Raw genomic sequence first — 19,535 nt, 5'->3', positions numbered from 1 at the left:
AAGGATGAGATAGACTCCAACATGGACCTAGTATCTCTTTTGTATACCAGCAGCTGGAGAAACTCCGATGATCGCCATGGTCAACAAAATCCCCAAGGACTTTTTGTTGACCAACGAGTCAATACTGAGAACAATGACCATATTAATTTGAAAATAGTAGGCAGGATGGTCATACAGTACAGTTTAGGATTAGGAGTCATACACCACTTAGTAAACTAATGAAAGCCTATTGTGAATGACAGGGTTTGTCAATGAGACAGATCAGATTCCAATTTGACAGGCAACCAATAACACAAACACAAATGGTGGATGAAGATACAACTGATGTATTCCAAGAACAGATAGGAGGTGTCTACTTAAAAGAAAATCTAAGACTCTGACATGTGGTTTCATGTGAGACCCAGCACATTGACAGCTGTGGTGGCTATGGTGAGAAAGGTGCAGAAGGCCTTCTGCTTGAGAAAGGTAGAGGGAAAAGTAAAGGGGACTTTGTCTTACACTTTAGGTGTGAGTTCAGCCACAGTGGGTAGAGCACCAGGCAGGCTTTTGGGATCACTGATTCAAGAAGGCCTTGAACAGCATTTCTGGACCTGCCCTGGGCCAGAGGGGAGCCCACTGCTCTGAAGGGTGGGTTCCAGACCTGACAGCATTCACCACAAGCTGACTGAAGAGCCCTAGGGCATTAAGTGAACACTGGCAGTAACCTGGCAGTATTCCTCTTGGGCCTATGGTGGTGATGGCCATGGGGTGAGGCTCTCCTACCTACGGAAAGGGGAAGGAAGAGTGGGAAGGAGTGTGTCTCATGGTTTGAGTGCCAGCTCAGCCACAGTAGAATAGAATACCAGGTAAATTTCTAAGGTTTTTGATTCCCATCTCTGGCTCCCAGACAGCATCTCCAGACCTGCCCGAGGATTTGGGGAGCTCACTGCACTGAAGGGAAGGACACAAGCCTGGCTGGTTTTGCTACCTGCTGATTGTAGAGCTGTAGTGAATATAGGTGGTAGCCAGGTAATGGCTACAGCAAGCCTTGGGCAAGACTCAGTATGGTGCTGCGTTCAGGTCTGACCCAGTGGTGGTGGCTACAGGGGTACTCCAGGTCTGTCCCAGTGGTGGTAGCCACAGGAGTACTTTAGGTCTGTCCCAGTGGTGGACAGTATTACCCTGATACCACAGAATGGGAGAAAATATTTGCAAACTATCCATGTGACAAGGAATTAATAACCAGAATACCTAAGGAGCTCAAACAACTCTATAGGAAAAAAATATAATAATCGGATTTTAAAATGGGTAAAAGATCTGAACACACATGTCTCAAAAGAAGACATACAAATGGCAAGCAGATACGTGAAATGGTACTCAACATCATGGATCATCAGAGATATACAAATCAAAACTACAATGAAATATCATCTCACTCCAGTTACAAATGGCCTTTATGCAAACAACAGGCAATAACAAATGCTGGTGAAAATGTGGAGAAAAGTGAACCATCATACACTGTTGGTGGGAATGTAAATTAGTACAATCACTGTGGGGAATACTTTGGCAATCCCTCACAAAAACAGAAATACAGCTACCATAAAATTCAGCAATCCCAATCCTAGGTATTTGGGATTTTCCTTTCCAAAAGAAAGAAAATCGGTATATCAAAGAGATATCTGCACTCCCACTTTTTTTTAGCACTATTCACAATAACCAAGATTTGCAAGCAACCTAAGTGTCCATCAACAGATGAATGCATAAAGGAAATGTGATATATATACACAGTGGAGTACTATTCAGCCATGAAAAAGAATGAGATTCTGTCATTTGCAACATGGATGGAACTGCAAGTCATAAGTGAAATAAGCCAGGAACAAAAATACAAACTTCACATGTTCTCATTTATTTGTGGGAGCCAAAATCACAACAAATGAAATGAACTCATGGAGATAAGGAGTAGAAGGATGGTTACCAGAGACTGGGAAAAATATTGCGGGCTGAGAAGGATGTAGGGATGGTTAATGGGTACAAAAAATTAGAAAGAATGAATAAGACCTACTGTTTGCTAGCACAACAGAGTACAGTCAAAATTAATTAATTGTACATTGTAAAATAATAAAATATAATTGGATTGTTTGAAACATAAAGGATAAATGCCTAAAGTGATAGATATCCCATTTACCCTGATGTGATTATCACGCCTAAATATCTCATATACCCCATAAATATATACACCTACTATGTACCCACAAATTTAAAAATTAAAAATTAAAAAAAGAAAGAAAACCTGCTACTTGACTCCATAACTCCATTTTTACAGACCAGAAATACATTCTCAACTAGAAAACAATTTCATTCTACCATATCCTAATATAGTATAGTTTTCTTTATTCTTTCATTTTCCTTTCTCTATTCCTTTACTGCAGAGGTCCCCAATCCCTGGACCACGGACCGGTACCCATCTGTGGCCTGTTATGAACCAGGCTGCACCGCAGAAGGTAAGCAGCACGCAAGCCAGCATTATCACCTGAGCTCCACCTCCTGTCAGATCAGCAACAGCATCAGATTCTCATAGGAGTGCGAACCCTACTGTTAACTGCACATGTGAGGGATCTAGGTTGCTCACTCCTTATAAGACTCTAATGCCTGATGACCAGAGATGAAACAGTTTCATCCTGAAACCATACCCCCAACCGCCACCCTGGGAAAAATTATCTTCCATGAAGCTGGTCCCTGGTGCCAAAAAGGTTGGGGACTGCTACTTTACTGCACATAAAGTAACTAGTGTATGTACACAAACATATTGCATTCTTTTGTTTTACTATATGGCCAGTGAAAGGTTTTGATTGACATCAAATGAAGTTGGGAAGGAAAAAAACCCTAGTTCTGTGAAAATACCCACTTTCTCCATTAGTAGCATGCTCACTCAGCTCTTACCTTTATAATTCAGTAAGTTATTTTGCTCTATTTTAACACAAAAAATAACAACATAAAAATCCCTGCATGCTTTGACTGGAGAATTTTAATGTTTTTCATTTATCTTTGCAAAACCAAGGACAATTTTATAACTTTTTTTGTACGTAGCTGTTGAATGTAGAACAATCTGTCATTTAGTAGAAATAATGAGTCTAAAAAATGATTGCTAGATAGTTTTCCTTGTGAATCATGGATCTTGTGCTTAAATAAACTTCTTTAACATGAAAGTAAATAAACAAAAGTTTGAAGTAAATAAATATAGACAAGGAAAAAATATAGAGTATGATACCAATTATGAAAAACGATATTTATAGTGGCATACAAAAGATTAGAAGGATATACAAATACTAAAGACTGGCAATCATTGGGAGTAGAATTATAGGGAAGAGTAAGGAACATGACCTTTCATTTTCTACATGATATAATTTTATATTTTAATATTTTTAATAACTAGCGACATAGTAAAGATTTATCCATTTGGAAAATAAAATAAAAAAACTTGGTTGGATATTGAAACAGACCTCTAACTCCTTTCTAGTGGTACTTTATATATCATTAAGAAGGCATCCTGGAGATCAATATTACACACTGTCCCTTCCAATTACATGTGAGAAAATTCACTCCAAGATGAAACTGTAACTTCCTACTTAGGTATCAGGTGAGATGATGTACAGTGAAAAGACTGTGAGCCATAAATACACAAAAGTTAGAAAACCTTCGTGGGTGTTTAGGAATTTTTTTTTCTATTTCACACTTATTTCCAGACATCCTCCACAAAAAGATTTTTTTAAAGGCTCACAGGAAGAAATCATAAAGAGAAACAACCTATCATTTAAGCAACTACTGCAGAATTGGTCTTTCTGAACAGTGACTATTAGTGATAGATTTTTCTAGAAATGTTTAAATGAACCTAGAAGCGGCCTCAGGAAGTTTGGTGAATTGGTAGAAGAAAGGCACGTTTACAGTGCATATTTACTAAGGATATGTGTGCCCTAATTTTAATCTAGAAAAATAAGACTGGTTATTAAAAAGTATTATTTACTTTTACAAATAGATAGGTTCTAGGGCTAGGCTAGAGATTTGGAAGAGGAAAAAGGCTATATGGGTGACACTTCAATACCTCCGTTGCCCTTTCCAGGAATCTTAAGCATCTTCTGGAAGCTATGATCCCCAGTGCTGTCCCTAGTCTAACAGACCCTAATAAACTAAGTCTGTGTAAAATTAAGGGACAAGACTAACGATGAAAAGAGAAGTTAATGAAATGGTGATCAGCAGGTCCTTGAATAACTTCATGTCAACATTGATTTTAAAAAATCAACTCACGCCTGTAATCCCAGCACTTTGGAAGGCTGAGGTGGGCGGCTCATGAGGTCAGGAGTTCGAGACCAGCCTGGCCAATATGGTGAAACCCCGTCTCTACTAAAAATACAAAATTCAGCCGGGTGTGGTGGTGCGTGCACATAGTCCCAGCTACTCCCGAGGCTGAGGCAGAAGAATCGCTTGAACCGGGGAGGCGGAGGTTGCAGTGAGCTGAGACTGTGCCACTGCACTTCAGCCTGGGCGACAGAGCGAGACTCCGTCTCAAAAAAAAAAAAAAAATACATCAATTCCCAGCAAGGGCCACTGTCTGTAGAATTTGTATGTTCTCCCCATGTTTCAATGGGTTTCCTGCAGGTACTCCAGTTTCCTCCCACATCCCAAAGATGTGCCTGTTAGGTTCACTGGCAAGTCTAAATGGCCCCAATACAAGTGCGTGTGTGTGTGTCTGTGTGTGTGTGTGTGCGCGTGCAAACATTCTTCAATGGACTGGCCTCCAGTCCGGGGTTGGTTCCTGCCTTGAGCTCTGAGCTGCCAGGATAGGCTTCGGTCATATTCAACCCTGAAGTGGAATAACTGGGTTAACAATTGTGTTACTTGTTTGTATTAATCTTTCTTAAATGTATGTATAGCTCACATTTATTTCAATGTTTACTATCAGAAGTGTTTTGGTGTTTGTTTAGAAGTTCAGTGATGTTCTTGTGACCAGAAATATGCTATAGAAACTTAACTGTTATTTATATCAATTAGCTTATGGTAAAATTGGTTTCCTTATAATTCATTTTGCTTAAAGTCTCAGTTTCCAAGAACCTATCAATGACATTAAATGAGAACTTACTGGGAAACTAAAGGGACTACTTAATGAAAAGAATCATTCTCACCTTTGCACATTCCTCTTGTATCAGGATGCAGACTGAACTCAGATTTAAGAGATGTGTCTTGATCAAACAGCAACCTTTCAAATACCAAAAGGGAAGGCAGAAGTTGTTAATGTGTCTTAAACAAAGACTAACATTTTAACCATCATTTTTATTATACCAAAACTTGCTAAAATTCTTAGTTATACCACTATTAATCTTTCTATTTCAAAGTGTTATTTCAGAAATGTACATTTTGATTGAAAACACATCCATGATGTAAAATAAAGACTCATCATGTTAATTTTACAAATATTCTGTTATTATTTTTTAATATTTGGGGGTAAGGGACAAATATCACTGTCCCTAGTCTAATAAACCTTAATAACTTCTTGAAGAGATAAAATGAGATCATTTGAGGGACCAGTGCTGGTGGGTTTTTTCCCTTCACATTTCTCTATACCAGAGAACTTGAAATTAATATCCCAGGATATCTGAGTATATATTTTCATAGTATGCACTGACAGAATTCCTTTATTTATTTATTTATTTTGAGAGACAGTCTCTCTCTGTTACCCAAGCTGTAGTGTAGTGGCATGAACTCGGCTCACTTCAAACTCTGGGCTCAAGAGATCCTCCTGCCTCAGCCTCCCAAGTAGCTGGGACTACAGGTGTGCACCACCATGCCTGGCTATTTTTTTAATTTTTTTTTTTTTTTTTTTTTTTTTAGAGCCAGGGTTTATCATGTTGCCCAGGCTGGTCTTGAACTCCTGAGCTTAAATGATCCTGCCTTGACCTCCCAAAGTGCTGAGATTACAGGAATGAGCCACCACTTCTGGCCCAGAATTCCTTTAATTTTTGGATTTACTTCTTACTATGTTCAAGGGAACATCATGATAACAAAGAGAGAAGACACACAGTCCTTGCCCCTAAGAAGCTCCAAATCTAGTAAGAGATACAGAGTTATGAAAATACGCATGATATGCCATGAGTATGCTATTAGGCAAACTAAAATATTTATCTTTTCTATTTAAATGGGCAGAAAATGGACAAAAGACTTGAACAGACATTTCTGCAAAGAGGAGATACAAATAGCCAACAAGTACATGAAAAGATGTTCATCATCAGTAATCATAGGGGAAATGCAAATCAAAACCACGAGATACCACTTCATACTCATTAGGATGGCTGTTTATGAAAAATGAAAAATTAAGCCAGGTACTGTCACTCACGCTTGTAATCCCAGCTACTCAGGAGGCTGAAGCAAGAAGATGGCTTGAGGCCAGTTCAAGGCTGCAGTAAGATATGATCAGGCCATTGCACTCCAGCCTAAGTGACAAAGTCAGACACTCAAAAAAAAAAAAAAAAACACACACACACACACACACCCAAAACTTTCTAATGCTTCTCAGCATCAGAAAAATTGGCAATGAAAAGGACTCCAATCCTCAACTTTTCTATTATAACGCACCCTCTGTGAGAGTGAGTACAGGCTCCTGCTATAAGAAGAAAAGCATTTTCTTGGCTCTTTTCTACTGACCATTACTAAGGATTAAAAATTCATTATTAGAATATGAATTATACCATAGCTATAGTGCATTTTTCCAAGAAGTAAACCATCTATCAATGTTCCTCCAAAAAGTAAAATTATCTATTAATGACCCTAAAAGGGTAAGTTTACCTCTTAAAATGTTGTGAGGTTTTTTGTTTGTTTTTTTCTTTTCAGACACAGTCACTCTGTCACCCAGGCTGGAATGAAGTGGCACCATCTCAGCTCACTACAACCTTCACCGCCCAGGTTCAAGTGATCCTCCTGCCTCAGCCTCCCGAGTAGCTGAGATTATAAGTGCCTGCCATCAGGCCCAGCTAATTCTTGTATTTTTAGTAGAAACAGGGTTTTACCATGTTGGCCAGGCTAGTCTCGAACTCCTGACCTTCAGGTCTCGACCTCCCAAAATGCTGGGATTACAGCTGTGAGCCACTGCACCCAACCAAATTTTGTGAGTTTTTTTTTTTTTAATTTAAAAATAACACAAAAGGCGTAATGAAGAATTTTGGGGGATAATGACACTATTCTATATCTTGAGTGTGATAGTTACACAATTATGTTCATCAAAACTCAGAACCATACACTCAAAAAGGTGAACTTTATGTAAATTCCTCCTTGAAGAGTGACAGAATATGCCACCCCAAAATAAGCCACTATGACATATGGATTACTCTGAGCTAAAGGCAACTTGAAAAACAGCAGATGCTTCCCTTTTTCTTCTTGAAAACAGGAGATAAAAACTCCTATGTAAAAGATGCCCTCCCTGTAGAAGGAGAAAAGAAACATTTCTCAATAGCTAAGAGAATTCTATGCAAACAGATCTTGTTAAAATAATTCTTATCTTCCTTTAGCCTCCCTACATAATTTACTTTTCCACAACTGCCTCTCTTTGTTTAACCCAATACAAAAGCACATAGGTCTTGCCATTTCTTTTTTTAATTTTTTCTTTTTCTCTTTTTTTTTTTTTTTTTGAGATGGGAGTCTTGCTCTGTTGTCCAGACTGGAGTGCAGTGATATAATCGCAGTTTACTGCAACCTCTGCCTTCTGGGTTCAAGCGATTCTCTTGCCTCAGCCTCCTGAGTAGCTGAGACTACAGGTGCATGCCACCATGCCCGGTTAGTTTTTGTATTTTTAATAGAGACAGGATTTCGCCTTGTTGGCCGGGCTGGTCTCGAACTCCTGACCTCAAGTGATCTGCCCATTTCAGCCTCCCAAAGCGCTGGGATAACAGGCATGAGCTACCATGGCCAACCAGGTTTTGCCATTTCTTTGGGTCTTCATTTCCTTATGAGGACTCCTGTGTCCCATAAAACTTATTTTAAATTTACATAAGTTTTAATATTTAAAGTATTTAATCTATTTCATATTTAATTCTTAGGCTTAACCAGGGCCCTATGAGAGGAAAGGCAGAATTTCTGCCCCTACTAAAATCTTAATTAAAAATAAAAAACTAATATAAATATGTTAATATCCTAATATGTAAACATAAAAATTTAACATTATGCCAATAAAAGTAACAATAAGGGCCGGGCGCAGTGGCTCATGCCTGTAATCCCAGCACTTTGGGAGGCTGACGTGGGGAGATCACTTGAAGTCAGGAATTCGAGACCAGCCTGGCCATCATGGTGAAACCCCATCTATACTAAAAATACACAAATTAGCTGAGCATGGTGGTGTGCATCTGTAGTCCCAGCTACTCAGCAGGCCCAGGCAAGAGAATGGCTTGAACCTGGGTGGATGGAAGCTGCCGTGATCTGAGATCATGCTACTGCACTCCAGCCTGGGTGATAGAACGAGAGTCCGTCTCAAAAAAAAAATAGTCCTGATTCTTTCCTAAGGAAATTATTTTTAAAAACCCCAACAATTTATGTTTAAGGAAATTATCTCTGAGTTATTTGCAATAACAAAAAATTAAAAACAAACTAAATGTTTTTTTTTTTTTTTTTTTTTGAGACGGAGTCTCGCTCTGTCTCCCAGGCTGGAGTGCGGTGGCGCGATCTCGGCTCACTGCAAGCTCCGCCTCCCGGGTTCATGCCATTCTCCTGCCTCAGCCTCTCCGAGTAGCTGGGACTACAGGCGCCCGCCACCACGCCCGGCTAATTTTTTGTATTTTTAGTAGAGATGGGGTTTCACCGTGGTCTCGATCTCCTGACCTCGTGATCCGCCCGCCTCGGCCTCCCAAAGTGCTGGGATTACAAGCATGAGCCACCGCGCCCGGCCAATGTTTTGTTTTAAAATCATATAATGCTTCAATAAATTATCCCCTTATCACAGAAAAATATAATAATTTAGGGAAGAATTTTAATGATATTGCAAATGTTTAAAAATAATGTTAAGCGAAAACTGTAAACTTGTACAAATTGATTCAAACTTTGTAAAAGAATTATAGGTGCACATACAAAAGCCTACATAGAAAGCTGGAAGAAAATATACCAAAGTCTTAATATAGGTAGAATTAGGTCAGATTTCTATCTCATTCATGCTTCTTTTTATTGCCCATGTTTCCTATACTGTTTCTGAATAGACAATATATTTATATGGTTCAAAATTCAAAAACCAGTATAGACTAGCCATGATTACTCATGCTCATAGTCCTCACTACTCAGGTAGCTGAGGCAGGAAGATCACTTCGGCCTAGGAGTTAGAGGCTTCAGTGAGCTATGATTGCACTATTGCATTCCAGACTGGACAACAGTGTAAGATCCTGTCTCCAAAACAAACAGTATAATAAGGTATGTAGTAAAATCTCTCTCTTTCCCCTCAAATATAAGCTTTCTTTCCCACAGGCAACCAAGGTGTTTGATTGTTTTGTAATCCTTTCAGAGATATTTTCTAAGTGTATATATGTTGGAAGACAGAGGTAAAACTATTTTCTAAAAATAGAAGCACTGTGTCAAAGAGTGTATGTGTTTGTAATCTTGATAATTGAAATTTTTTGAGTTTTGTATTATAATTATGCCTTTCTTCCTCTACAGTTATAAAAGAATCCCTTTCTGGCTTCTTGTAATACTTTTTGTTTTTTTTTTAACATTTACATCTTTGATTCATATGGAATTTTTTTTGGAGTACAGTGTCAAGTATGGATTCAACTAAACTATTTTCTACATATATCCTTCATCATCCCAATATCATTTTTTGAAAAATCCCATCATTTCCTCGCTGGTTTGAGATGCCACCTCTGTAATACACTAAATTCCCATATGTATGTGACTTTATTTTGGGGGTTTTTATGCTGTTTATTGATCTGTCACTTTATGTGCCAGTATCATACTTAAAGTATTTTATATCAGAAAATATTTTAATATCCTATAGGTCATTACCTCCTTATTGTTCTTATTTTTCAGACTTTTCCTAATTGCTCTTATTTATTTTACCATATAAGCTTTGGAATCAGTTGTCTAGTTCAACAGAAAGTCTTGCTGGTACTTTTTTTTATTTTTTTTGAGACAGAGTCTCATTCTGTCGCCCAGGCTGGAGTGCAGTGGAGTCATTTCGGCTCACAGCAACCTCTGCCTATTTCTCATTACAACCAAAAACTCTGAATGATTATTTTTTAAAAACTACTTGAGAACCTTGAAGAGTAAACAATAGCAGGTAGATTGGGGACTGAAGTTGAAATCCGAATAACAACCCATTTATTGATGAGTTTCAGTTGTTTTCGGTTTTGTTTTTTGGTTCTTTTTTGTCTTTCAGCTTTGAACCATCCAGTGGGCACAGACAGTAAACCTATTTTTATCCAGAAGACCAAGGAAAATGACCTCTGCATGCCAGAAGGTATAGGGGAAAGCCCAGGGTTTTATGTTGCTTTCTCTCTTACCTCCCAGCCCTGCCCCAAGGCTGGCCCTAGCCTCAGAGCAGGCACCAACCATGGCAACTGGGGAACTTAAAACTCAAGAGAAAGTGTCTTTCTATCAGAGGAACTGGGAAAAGGGATCTGTATTGTGGACAGAATCCCCCTTTTTTCTCTCTTTTCTTAACTCTGTGCTAAAGGCTGTCCCCTTTGTAAGGAACTGCTCTATAGTGAAAAGGCTAACACTCAAAGAAACTCAAAGAAACCTGTCTTTCTGATCATATGAACTGGCAAGTGGGTATGATGAGGAAACGGGGCAGGAGAATCCTGGAGAAGAGAGAGAGGGAAAGGAGAATCACCTAATTCTGTGTATGATCCAACTTAAGTCCCAGACACAGCCCTGAGCATGTATGAAGCAGACCTAGTGGCCTCATCCCTGCCCTCTTTTCCCTGTGTCTAGCACAGAGAATATGTTAGAGAAAGGTTTTGATAACCTGAAATACCGACTTTTTTGGATTCGTATAAAACTATTCGTTTCCAGTCTGGCAGGGACCAGTTTCCCCATCACACACTCTTTTCTTGAGAGAAACTGTTACCCATTTTCCTAGAACTGAGCTACAAGTCTCTTGAAGCAAAATAAGTCTCTTGAAGCAAAATGCAGTTAAGTTCAGACCCGAGATCTTTTTTGCATGTGCAAAAAGACTTAAAGCCCCCAAAAGGATAGCCTTTTGAAAAATGCTATAAAGCCACCTAGTACAAACCTCATTTTATCCCTAGCTGGTTGGGGGTAGGTGGGAACAAACTGTGTTTGCTTATTTACAAGCTCTCAGCTCAGGCACGGCTGCCCCACAAGACTCTGATCCTGCCCACAAGCACATGTTCTGGTCACGATCTCCACTCAGAACTCTGACCCCCTCAGAGGGCACCTGGGCCGCCCTGGCGCGAGGGTTCAGGCACTGTGGCCCTAATGATGGTCACCTTCTCCAGGGCAGCTCCTTTTCTTCCAGGTCGCTCTCCGTCACTGAACCCTCTATCACGGTTTCATCACTGTCCCAGTCCGGGGCCTGGACGCCTTCCTCCATCTTTGCCTCACATTCAAAGTCTTTTTTACCCTCCTCTAACTCCCTCTTGCCCGCAAACAAAACAAACGCTTTGAGGGCCAGGGGAAATTGTGAATTAAAAATAAAAATAATATAATCGCAGCAGGAGCCGGGACTTATCGCAGGGCTGCTGAGGAGGACGCAGGCGGCCGCCAGCGCGGTGGGGTCGTCGTCTGCGAGGCGGCCCCCGGGTCCCGCCGCTCGTCGCAGGCAGGGGGCAGCCGCTCGCCACACGTCGGAGCCCTGCGCGCGCTCGGCCCCGCCCCCAGCGCCCGCGGCCGGAAGTGGGCGCAGACCTGCTCTGGGCGTGGCCTGCCGCAGCGTGTCTTTTTCACGGTTTCTCATTCGCGGTCGCTAGGCGTTGAGGGTACTGGGGTTGCTGCTGCAGAGACCAGAAAGGCAGGCGTGCCGCACCCAGAACTCAGACCGAGCCTACTTAACACTGTTGGCCGGGAGGGTGACCTGCGGTGCACCTGATGCTTGTGAGCCCCAGATACGGGAAGAGCTATCAGCTCCTGCCCGCTCCAGCAGCCCTGGCATTCTGGAGCCAGAATGCGACCTTAGACCTAAAGAGAGTTTTTGCAGCCCTCCAAGTGCTTCCTTTCCCTTTAATCCCTTGACAGCCTCTCCTCAAGTGTCCTTTGAGGTAGACAAAACAGATAGGTTTATCAGAAGTTTTAGCTCATCAACTAATCTCAGTGATGTATTTTGCATTTGTTTTTTTTCTCTCAACAACGCTTTGGTTACCTGAAATACAGATTGTGCAGGAAAGGCAGGATAAATGCTTTGTTTTTTCCCCTTTTATCAATTTTTAGAATAATAGTAACGCCTAGCAACCTCCAAAAGTAGTCAATTGCGTTTTAATGAAGTACTAGAATTTTATATATTTGATGTATTTCAGTCTAGTTGAACATTTTTAATTCAAACTAATTCAAAACAAAGCCAAGTGAGCTTCCACTTGCCAAGTGAGAAGAAGATTCAAGAAAAGACCAAGTCGTTTTCCCATAGCAAGTGTTTAGTATTCACCTTGGAGGCTCCAGCATCTAGCACATATGAAATCTAAGTTTTGTCATAAATGGATGGAGCTAGAGATCTGACTTCCCAATTCATTGTCCTTTTCACTATATGGAGTAGGTTTGCCATTATTATTATTATTATTTTGTGTTTTTACTATATATATTTAAGCCACTGCTATTTAAAATACTTGATTGGTGATTATCTTCTAAACTTAACTTGAGGCTGGGGGTGGTGGCTCTACCTGTAACCTCAATGCATTGGAGGCCGAGGCAGGAGGATTGCTTGAGACCAGAAGTTCAAGACCAGCCTGGGCAACATGGTGAGACCCCTATCTCTACAAAAAATTTGTTTTTAATTAGCAGGGCATGGTAGCATAGGCCTGTAGTCCCAGCTACTCAGGTTGAGGCGGGACGATCGCTTGAGCCCAGGAGTTTGAGGTTACAATGAGCTATGATTGAGCAAACGCACTCCAGCCTGAGCAACAGAGTCATACCATGTCTCAAAAAATAAAAAATAAATAAACTTACTTGAATAAGTAACTTACTTAAATAAAATTTCTCGCCTCAACTCCGTAAATTAGGCAGAACAGTAATAAATATGCAAAGAACTAGACCTCTTTTTAATTTTTTTTTTACAGTAGTCCATTTATACCCTACGTGTCTAAATCAGACCTAAATTCCTATCACCTTTCCTGCTCACCCACTGTTTAATTAATTCATTAGTGCATTCTTCTATGTTGCCCAAGCTGGTCTCCAACTCCTGGGCTCAATCCCGCACAGGAGGCCATTCCATTGAAGAGCGCACTCACTCACACACACACACTCACTCATTCTGAGACCATTTAGATAGGTCAATGAGCCTAACATACACATCTTTGGGATGTGAGAGGAAACCGGAATACCTGGAGGAAACACGCTGGCATGGGAAGAACATGCAAACTCCACATACACAGTGGCCCTGGCTGGGAAATATAATAATTTTCTTCCCTCATCAATGTTGAAACACCATTGAAATAAATGTTATTCGAGGATCTGCTATAGATAAATTCACATTCTTCTGGGCCTGAAATTCATATTCTTTTTAAAAATGCTTTCTCTTTTGGCGGGAAAAAGTCAGTTATTTTTGCATCATCTATTCTCCTTTTATTTAAGAGAGTTGCTAAGATTCAAAGAATGAAAAAGAAATGGCAGAGATGAGCCTCATAAATGCCAGTGTGATTTTAAATAAACCTTTTTTTGTTTGTTTTTATAAAATCTAAAGTTTCAGTGCAGGACAGAGGTGGAAAAATAAACAGAAGATCTGTTTTAGGAAATCTAGGCTGCAGTACAATTCAAACTGGTTTAAGCAGGGTGAGTTGAGTCATGTAATTGAACCAAGGAGAAGTTTCCCAGGTATTTCAGGAATGGCAGGAATCAGGCACTGAAACTGTGTTTCAAAGGAAATAGAGCTCAGCTTTCTTTTGAATTAGTTTGAATTTTCAAATAGATTAAAACATCGCCGAATATGTAAAAATCTGTAAACATTATTATTAAAAAATAATAATTGGCTACTTTTGGAGGTTGCTAGACACCATTTATTATTCTAAAATTAATAACAATAAAGACTTTATCCTGCCTCTCCTATACAATTTATATTCAGAATAACCATAGTTAATGAGGGAAAAAAAATTTTTTTTTTGAGACGGAGTTTCGCTCTTGTTGGCCAGGCTGGAGTGCTATGGCGCGACCTTGGCTCGCTGCAACCTCCCACCTCCCGGGTTCAAGTGATTCTCCTGCCTCAGCTTCCCAAGTAGCTAGGATTACAGATATGTGCCACCTCACCCGGCTAATTTTGCATTTTTAATAGAGACAGGGTTTCTCAGTGTTGGTCAGGCTGGCCTCGAACTCACTGACCTCAGGTGATTCACGCAACCCGGCCTCCCGAAGTGCTGGGATTACAAGCTTGAGCCACCAAGCCTGGCCATAATTTTTAAGAAATGTAATTAAATTTTACTTGGTCTACTCCATTTGGGCTATAATCTTACAAGAAAAATGTCCTCTTGGAGAATTATTGTTGTAAAGGTGAATTTAAAAAAATTTTTTGATGTTTAAAAAGAAAAAGAAGGCTCATTATTTTGTGATTACACAATATATTTTGCTTTTATAATTAAGAGTCTTCCCTGCCTATAGCTTCATATTATTTATTTCCTATCCAGGTTACTTTAGATCCTAGAACTGTAAGAGATGAGACTTTCATGGAAGATTTGATTTATCATAACACAATATGAATCTCTAAGAGACTAAATCCAACAGCCACTTTCACCTTAGTAATATTTCTCCCCAAAATAAAGCTATATGAAGTATTTCACCAAGTATTCCATGATAAGTATTTTAAAATACACTTTCCCGACAGGGCACAATGGCTCATGTTTGTAATCCCAGTACTTTGGGAGGCAGAGATGGGAGGATCACTTGAGCCGAGGAGTCTGGGCAACATAGAGAGACCTCCATCTCTACAAAAATAAAAATAAATTAGCCAGAAGTGGTGGCGCACATTTGACCCAGCTACTCGGGAGGTTGAAGCAGGAGGATCCCTTGAGCCCAGGAGTTGCAGTGAGCTATGACTGCACGACTGCACTCCAGCCTGGGTGACAGAGTGAGACCCTGTGTCAAAAAAAAAAAAAAAAAAAAATACACTTTCCAAAAGAATCATTTTCTCAAAGACTTAGACTTTTGTTTTTAAACAAAAATAAGTTACTAATCCATCAACCCAAGCAATTCACATGTTTGGCACAAATTAAAACTGCCATGTAAACTTTTTTAATGGATGGGAATAATTATGTAACTGAAAAATCAGGATATGTGAAATCTTTTCTCAAAAACTACAAAATGTTGGAGCACACAAAGGCAAGTTTACACATGATTAAGTGTTGGTTTAGTACCTAAATTTGTTTTTATTTTTATTTATTTATGTATTTATGAGACGGAGTTCCACTTTTGTTGCCCAGGCTGGAGCACAATGGTGCGATTTCGGCTCACTGCAACCTCCGCCTCCTGGGTTGAAGCAATTCTTCTGCGTCAGCCTCCCTCATAGCTGGGATTACAGGCGTGTGCCACCACGTCTGGCTAATATTTATATTTTTTTAGTAGAGATGGGGCTTCGCCATGTTGGCCAGGCTGGTCTTGAACTCCTGACCTCAGGTGTTCTGCCCGCCTCGGCCTCCCGAAGTGCTGGGACTACAGGGGCAAGCTACTGTGCCTAGCCCTAAATTTGTTTTTTGGCAATCATTACAGCTGATTCATATGTGTGGGGATATGCCACCCACAACTCCTATAGGCTGTCCCTTCTTAGTGCAGAATTTAATAAGTTCAATTTTACTTTAAAATGGCATAAAATAGATACAAAACACTTCAGAAAGTTGAAAGTACTGTAACCACCCAATGGGTTCTCCTTGCCTGCTGCCTAGACAGATCCAATTTATCAAGACAGGGGAATTGCAATGGAGAAAGAGTAATTCACGCAGAGCCGGCTATGCAGGAGACCCAAGTTTTGTTATTACTCAAATCAGTCTTGCCGAGCATTTGGGGATCAGAGTTTTTAAAGATAATTTGGCGGGTAGGGGCTTGGGAAGTGGGGAGTGCTGACTGGTCAGGTTGGAGATGGAATCATAGGGGGTGGAAGTTAGATTTTCTTGCTGTCTTCTGTTCCTGGGTGGATGGCAGAACTGGTTGAGCCAGATTATCGGTCTGGGTGGTGTCAGCTGATCCATCAAGCTCAGGGTCTGCAAAATATCTTGGGCACTGATTTTAGGTTTTACAATAGTGATGTTATCCCCAGGAGCAATTTGGGGAGATTCAGACTCTTGGAGCCAGAGGCTGCATGACCCCCAAATTGTAATTTCTAATCTTGTAGCTAACTTGTTAGTCCTGAAAAGACAGACTGATCCCAGGCAAGAAGGGGGTCTTTTCGGGAAAGGGGTGTTTTCAATTTTGTTTCAGAGTCGAACCATGAACTGAGCTCCTTCCCAAAGTTAGTTTGGCCTACACCCAGGAATGAACAAGGACAGCTTAAGGGTTAGAAGCAAGATGGAGTTGATTAGTTTGGATTTCTTTCACTGTCTTAATTTCCTAAGTTATAGTTTTGCAAAGGCGGTTTCAGTACTGTGAAATTTCAAATGATAGCCTAATATAATTAGTATTTCCAAGATGAAAAACCTCTGAAGAATCACTAATGGCATCTGTTATTCTGGCAATTGATTAAAAGATAAATTATAATGAAGCCAATAAAAATCAGCAGAGGATGATTGAAAAAACACTTGGCATTTCACAAAGGAGAATCAGAGGACTAGACACACCTAGAGGTAAATTATAACGACCCTCCCCACCCATGACTCCAGGATGCCTGCAAGATGTTGCTATTCTATGTGGTCTCTACTATTACAGTTATTCATTGTTTAGTCTATTAGACTGTAAATAATGTTTCTTTAGAAGCAGAAAGGGGCAATTGTTAAGAGGCAATAGCTATACACTGATATTCTGTCTCAGAAGAAATACCTTACAACATTGTGTAATTTATCATGATGTGAAAAAAACAATATTGGAACACAGACATTAAACTACTATTATATATCAGGGTTTTGTAAGGATTCTTCGATTACTTTCCCCTTACAAACACAATGTAACGTTGGCATCAAAAATTGGCAATCAAAGTAAGAAGGCCATGACAGACTGTCAAAAAGAATTACAGACTCAAATGCAACAGCCTAGAGAACATGACATTGATTTTGTCAACTAGTTTAACAAGTTTGACAGCTTCCTCCTTGCCTGCTTGTCCAGACAAGTGATACTCATTGATGGCCCGAATGCTAAAAAGTCTATATTTCAACGTCTTTCCATTTCCATTCCTCCCCACATCTGGTCTTCTTCTGTGATAGTAACTGATTAAAACATTGGATTTTAAAACATACTTAACCTAACTCATAATTAAATAAATATACATTAAAACAGCCCATGACACATTTATTGGTTTATTTTATCTATTAGTCTGGCAAAGATTTAAAAAACTGATAATGCTCAGCACTGACAATGATCAGGGAAAACAGGTGTTCTCATATACTCTTGGAGGGAGAACAGATGAGTTCAATCTTTTTTGGAGAGCAGTTTGGCAACATCTATCAAAATGTCTCACATGGGCCGGGCACGATGGCTCACGCCCGTCATCCTAGTACTTTGGGAGGCTTAGTCAGGTGGATCATTTGAGGTCAGGAGTTTAAGACTAGCCTGGCCAACATGGTGAAAACCTGTCTCTACTAAAAATACAAAAATTAGCAGGGCGTGGTGGCATTTGCCTGTAGTCCCAGCTACTTGGGAGGCTAAGGCAGGAGAATCGCTTGAACCTGGGAGGCAGAGGTTGCAGTGAGCCAAGATTGTACCACTGTACTCCAGCCTGGGCAACAGAGAGAGACTCTCTTAAAAAAAAAAAAAAAAGTTTTACATGTATATACCCCTAGAGATAGGCTTTCCACTTTTAGGAATTTATTCCTATATTACCAATATGCTTGCACCAACTGCAAATGTGAAAAGTTGGAAACAAAGTAAGTGTTCATCATTAGGGGATTATGCAGTGAAATACTCTGCTGTCATTACAAAGAATGAAATACAGCTGTATATTAGGACATGTGTAGCTGCCCATGTTACCTTGTTTGCAGAATAAAGCAAAGAGCACAACAACAATGACAGCTCTGGAATTTCATACAGGAAAGGCTTAAGGATGAAATCTGCTTGGAAGTGAGGGCTCTGAAACTTCACCAAAGCTTGCATTTGAATAGAAAACACGGTTTTCACTTAGCTGCTTACATAGAATATTTGTGGCTTTATCTTAGATTCTATGTTTATTTGTGGTTGTTTAGGAAGGTTAAAGAGATACGAAGGTATAAATAAAGCCCTCCACACATACCAAGACACCACCTGATCCTGATACTGCAGAACACCACAATTTTTTTATTTCTTCTTTTTATTGAAGTATAATTGACATACAGTGAAATGCACAAATCTTATATTTTCAGTTCAACGTGTTTTCTGAGCCATTCTATATTTCTATATTTATTTTGTTTAACAGCATAGTGAACTCTAAAGGAAGAGAATGGGAGTTGTAGGTGGGAAAAAAAGGCAATTCAATAGCTTGAATCTTAAAAGTATAATTACTTAAACGTACAATTTACATGAATAAGACATAATAACAAGAGAAATTTTAATAATTTCTGGACTGATAAGATTGCCAAATAAATACATGATAATGGGATCTTTGTGTAGAACTGAAACAGCCATATAAACAGGTTTAGACTAATGTATTAGTAGGTCTGCCACTGTAGAAAAACAATACCAGCTATACCCACAAAAAATCCCAGCGACAAGTGATTAATCAGAATTTTCACATAGTAAAAAAATGCAGTTCAATGATTTTTGACTCTCTCTTTGTGCATGTGTATGTACACACACACACATAGACACACACACACACTCAGGTAATCACATAAGTACTTAAAACAAGATCAAGAATGTTTCCATCACTCCTGCCCTTTCCTCAAAATCCACCTACAAATGATAGTTTTTCATATAAATGGAATCACACTGTACGTATTTTTTTAAACTGGCTTCTTTTACTTAAAACATAAAAATGTTTTCGAGATTCGCCCACATTGTTTGCACCAAGTCATTCCTTTTTATTGCTGAGTATTGTTATATTACGCAAATAGACCAAATTTGTTCAGTGCATTCTCTTGTTAATGGACATATGAGTTATTTTCAGTTTGGACACTGTAATGAATAAGATTGCTATGAACATTCCTGTTGAAATCTTTTTGTGGGTGTATGTTTTCATTTCTCTTTGGGTACATAAATACCTGATGAGCAAAATTCCTGGTCATATGATAGGTATATGTTTAACTTTATTAAAAAGCTGCCGTGTA

General features: G+C 39.5%; 1 protein-coding gene across 11 annotated transcripts in view; it reads right to left on the bottom strand.

The window, feature by feature from the left end:
* The window catches only part of ANKRD31 (ankyrin repeat domain 31), a 259,562-nt gene that overhangs the window by 166,456 nt on the left and 73,571 nt on the right, over positions 1–19,535 (bottom strand). For 6 of the 11 annotated variants that reach the window (XM_063623123.1, XM_063623131.1, XM_063623132.1 and 3 more), the window contains exons 1-2: positions 11,451–11,825; positions 5,157–5,230 (exon numbers count right to left, since the gene is read on the bottom strand). In XM_063623123.1, the coding sequence (XP_063479193.1) occupies positions 5,157–5,230; positions 11,451–11,554 (178 nt within the window). In that variant the 5' untranslated portion in view covers positions 11,555–11,825. Of the gene's footprint in view, positions 1–5,156; positions 5,231–11,450; positions 11,826–19,535 lie in introns of those variants that run through there. The other 5 variants (XM_063623128.1, XM_063623127.1, XM_063623130.1 and 2 more) reach the window with 1 other exon arrangement.

The sequence above is a fragment of the Symphalangus syndactylus genome, chromosome 18 (genome assembly GCF_028878055.3).
Source record: "Symphalangus syndactylus isolate Jambi chromosome 18, NHGRI_mSymSyn1-v2.1_pri, whole genome shotgun sequence".
NCBI lineage: Eukaryota > Metazoa > Chordata > Mammalia > Primates > Hylobatidae > Symphalangus > Symphalangus syndactylus.
The sequence above is the reverse complement of the archived record's forward strand: the minus strand, read 5'-3'. Positions and strand labels throughout refer to the sequence as shown.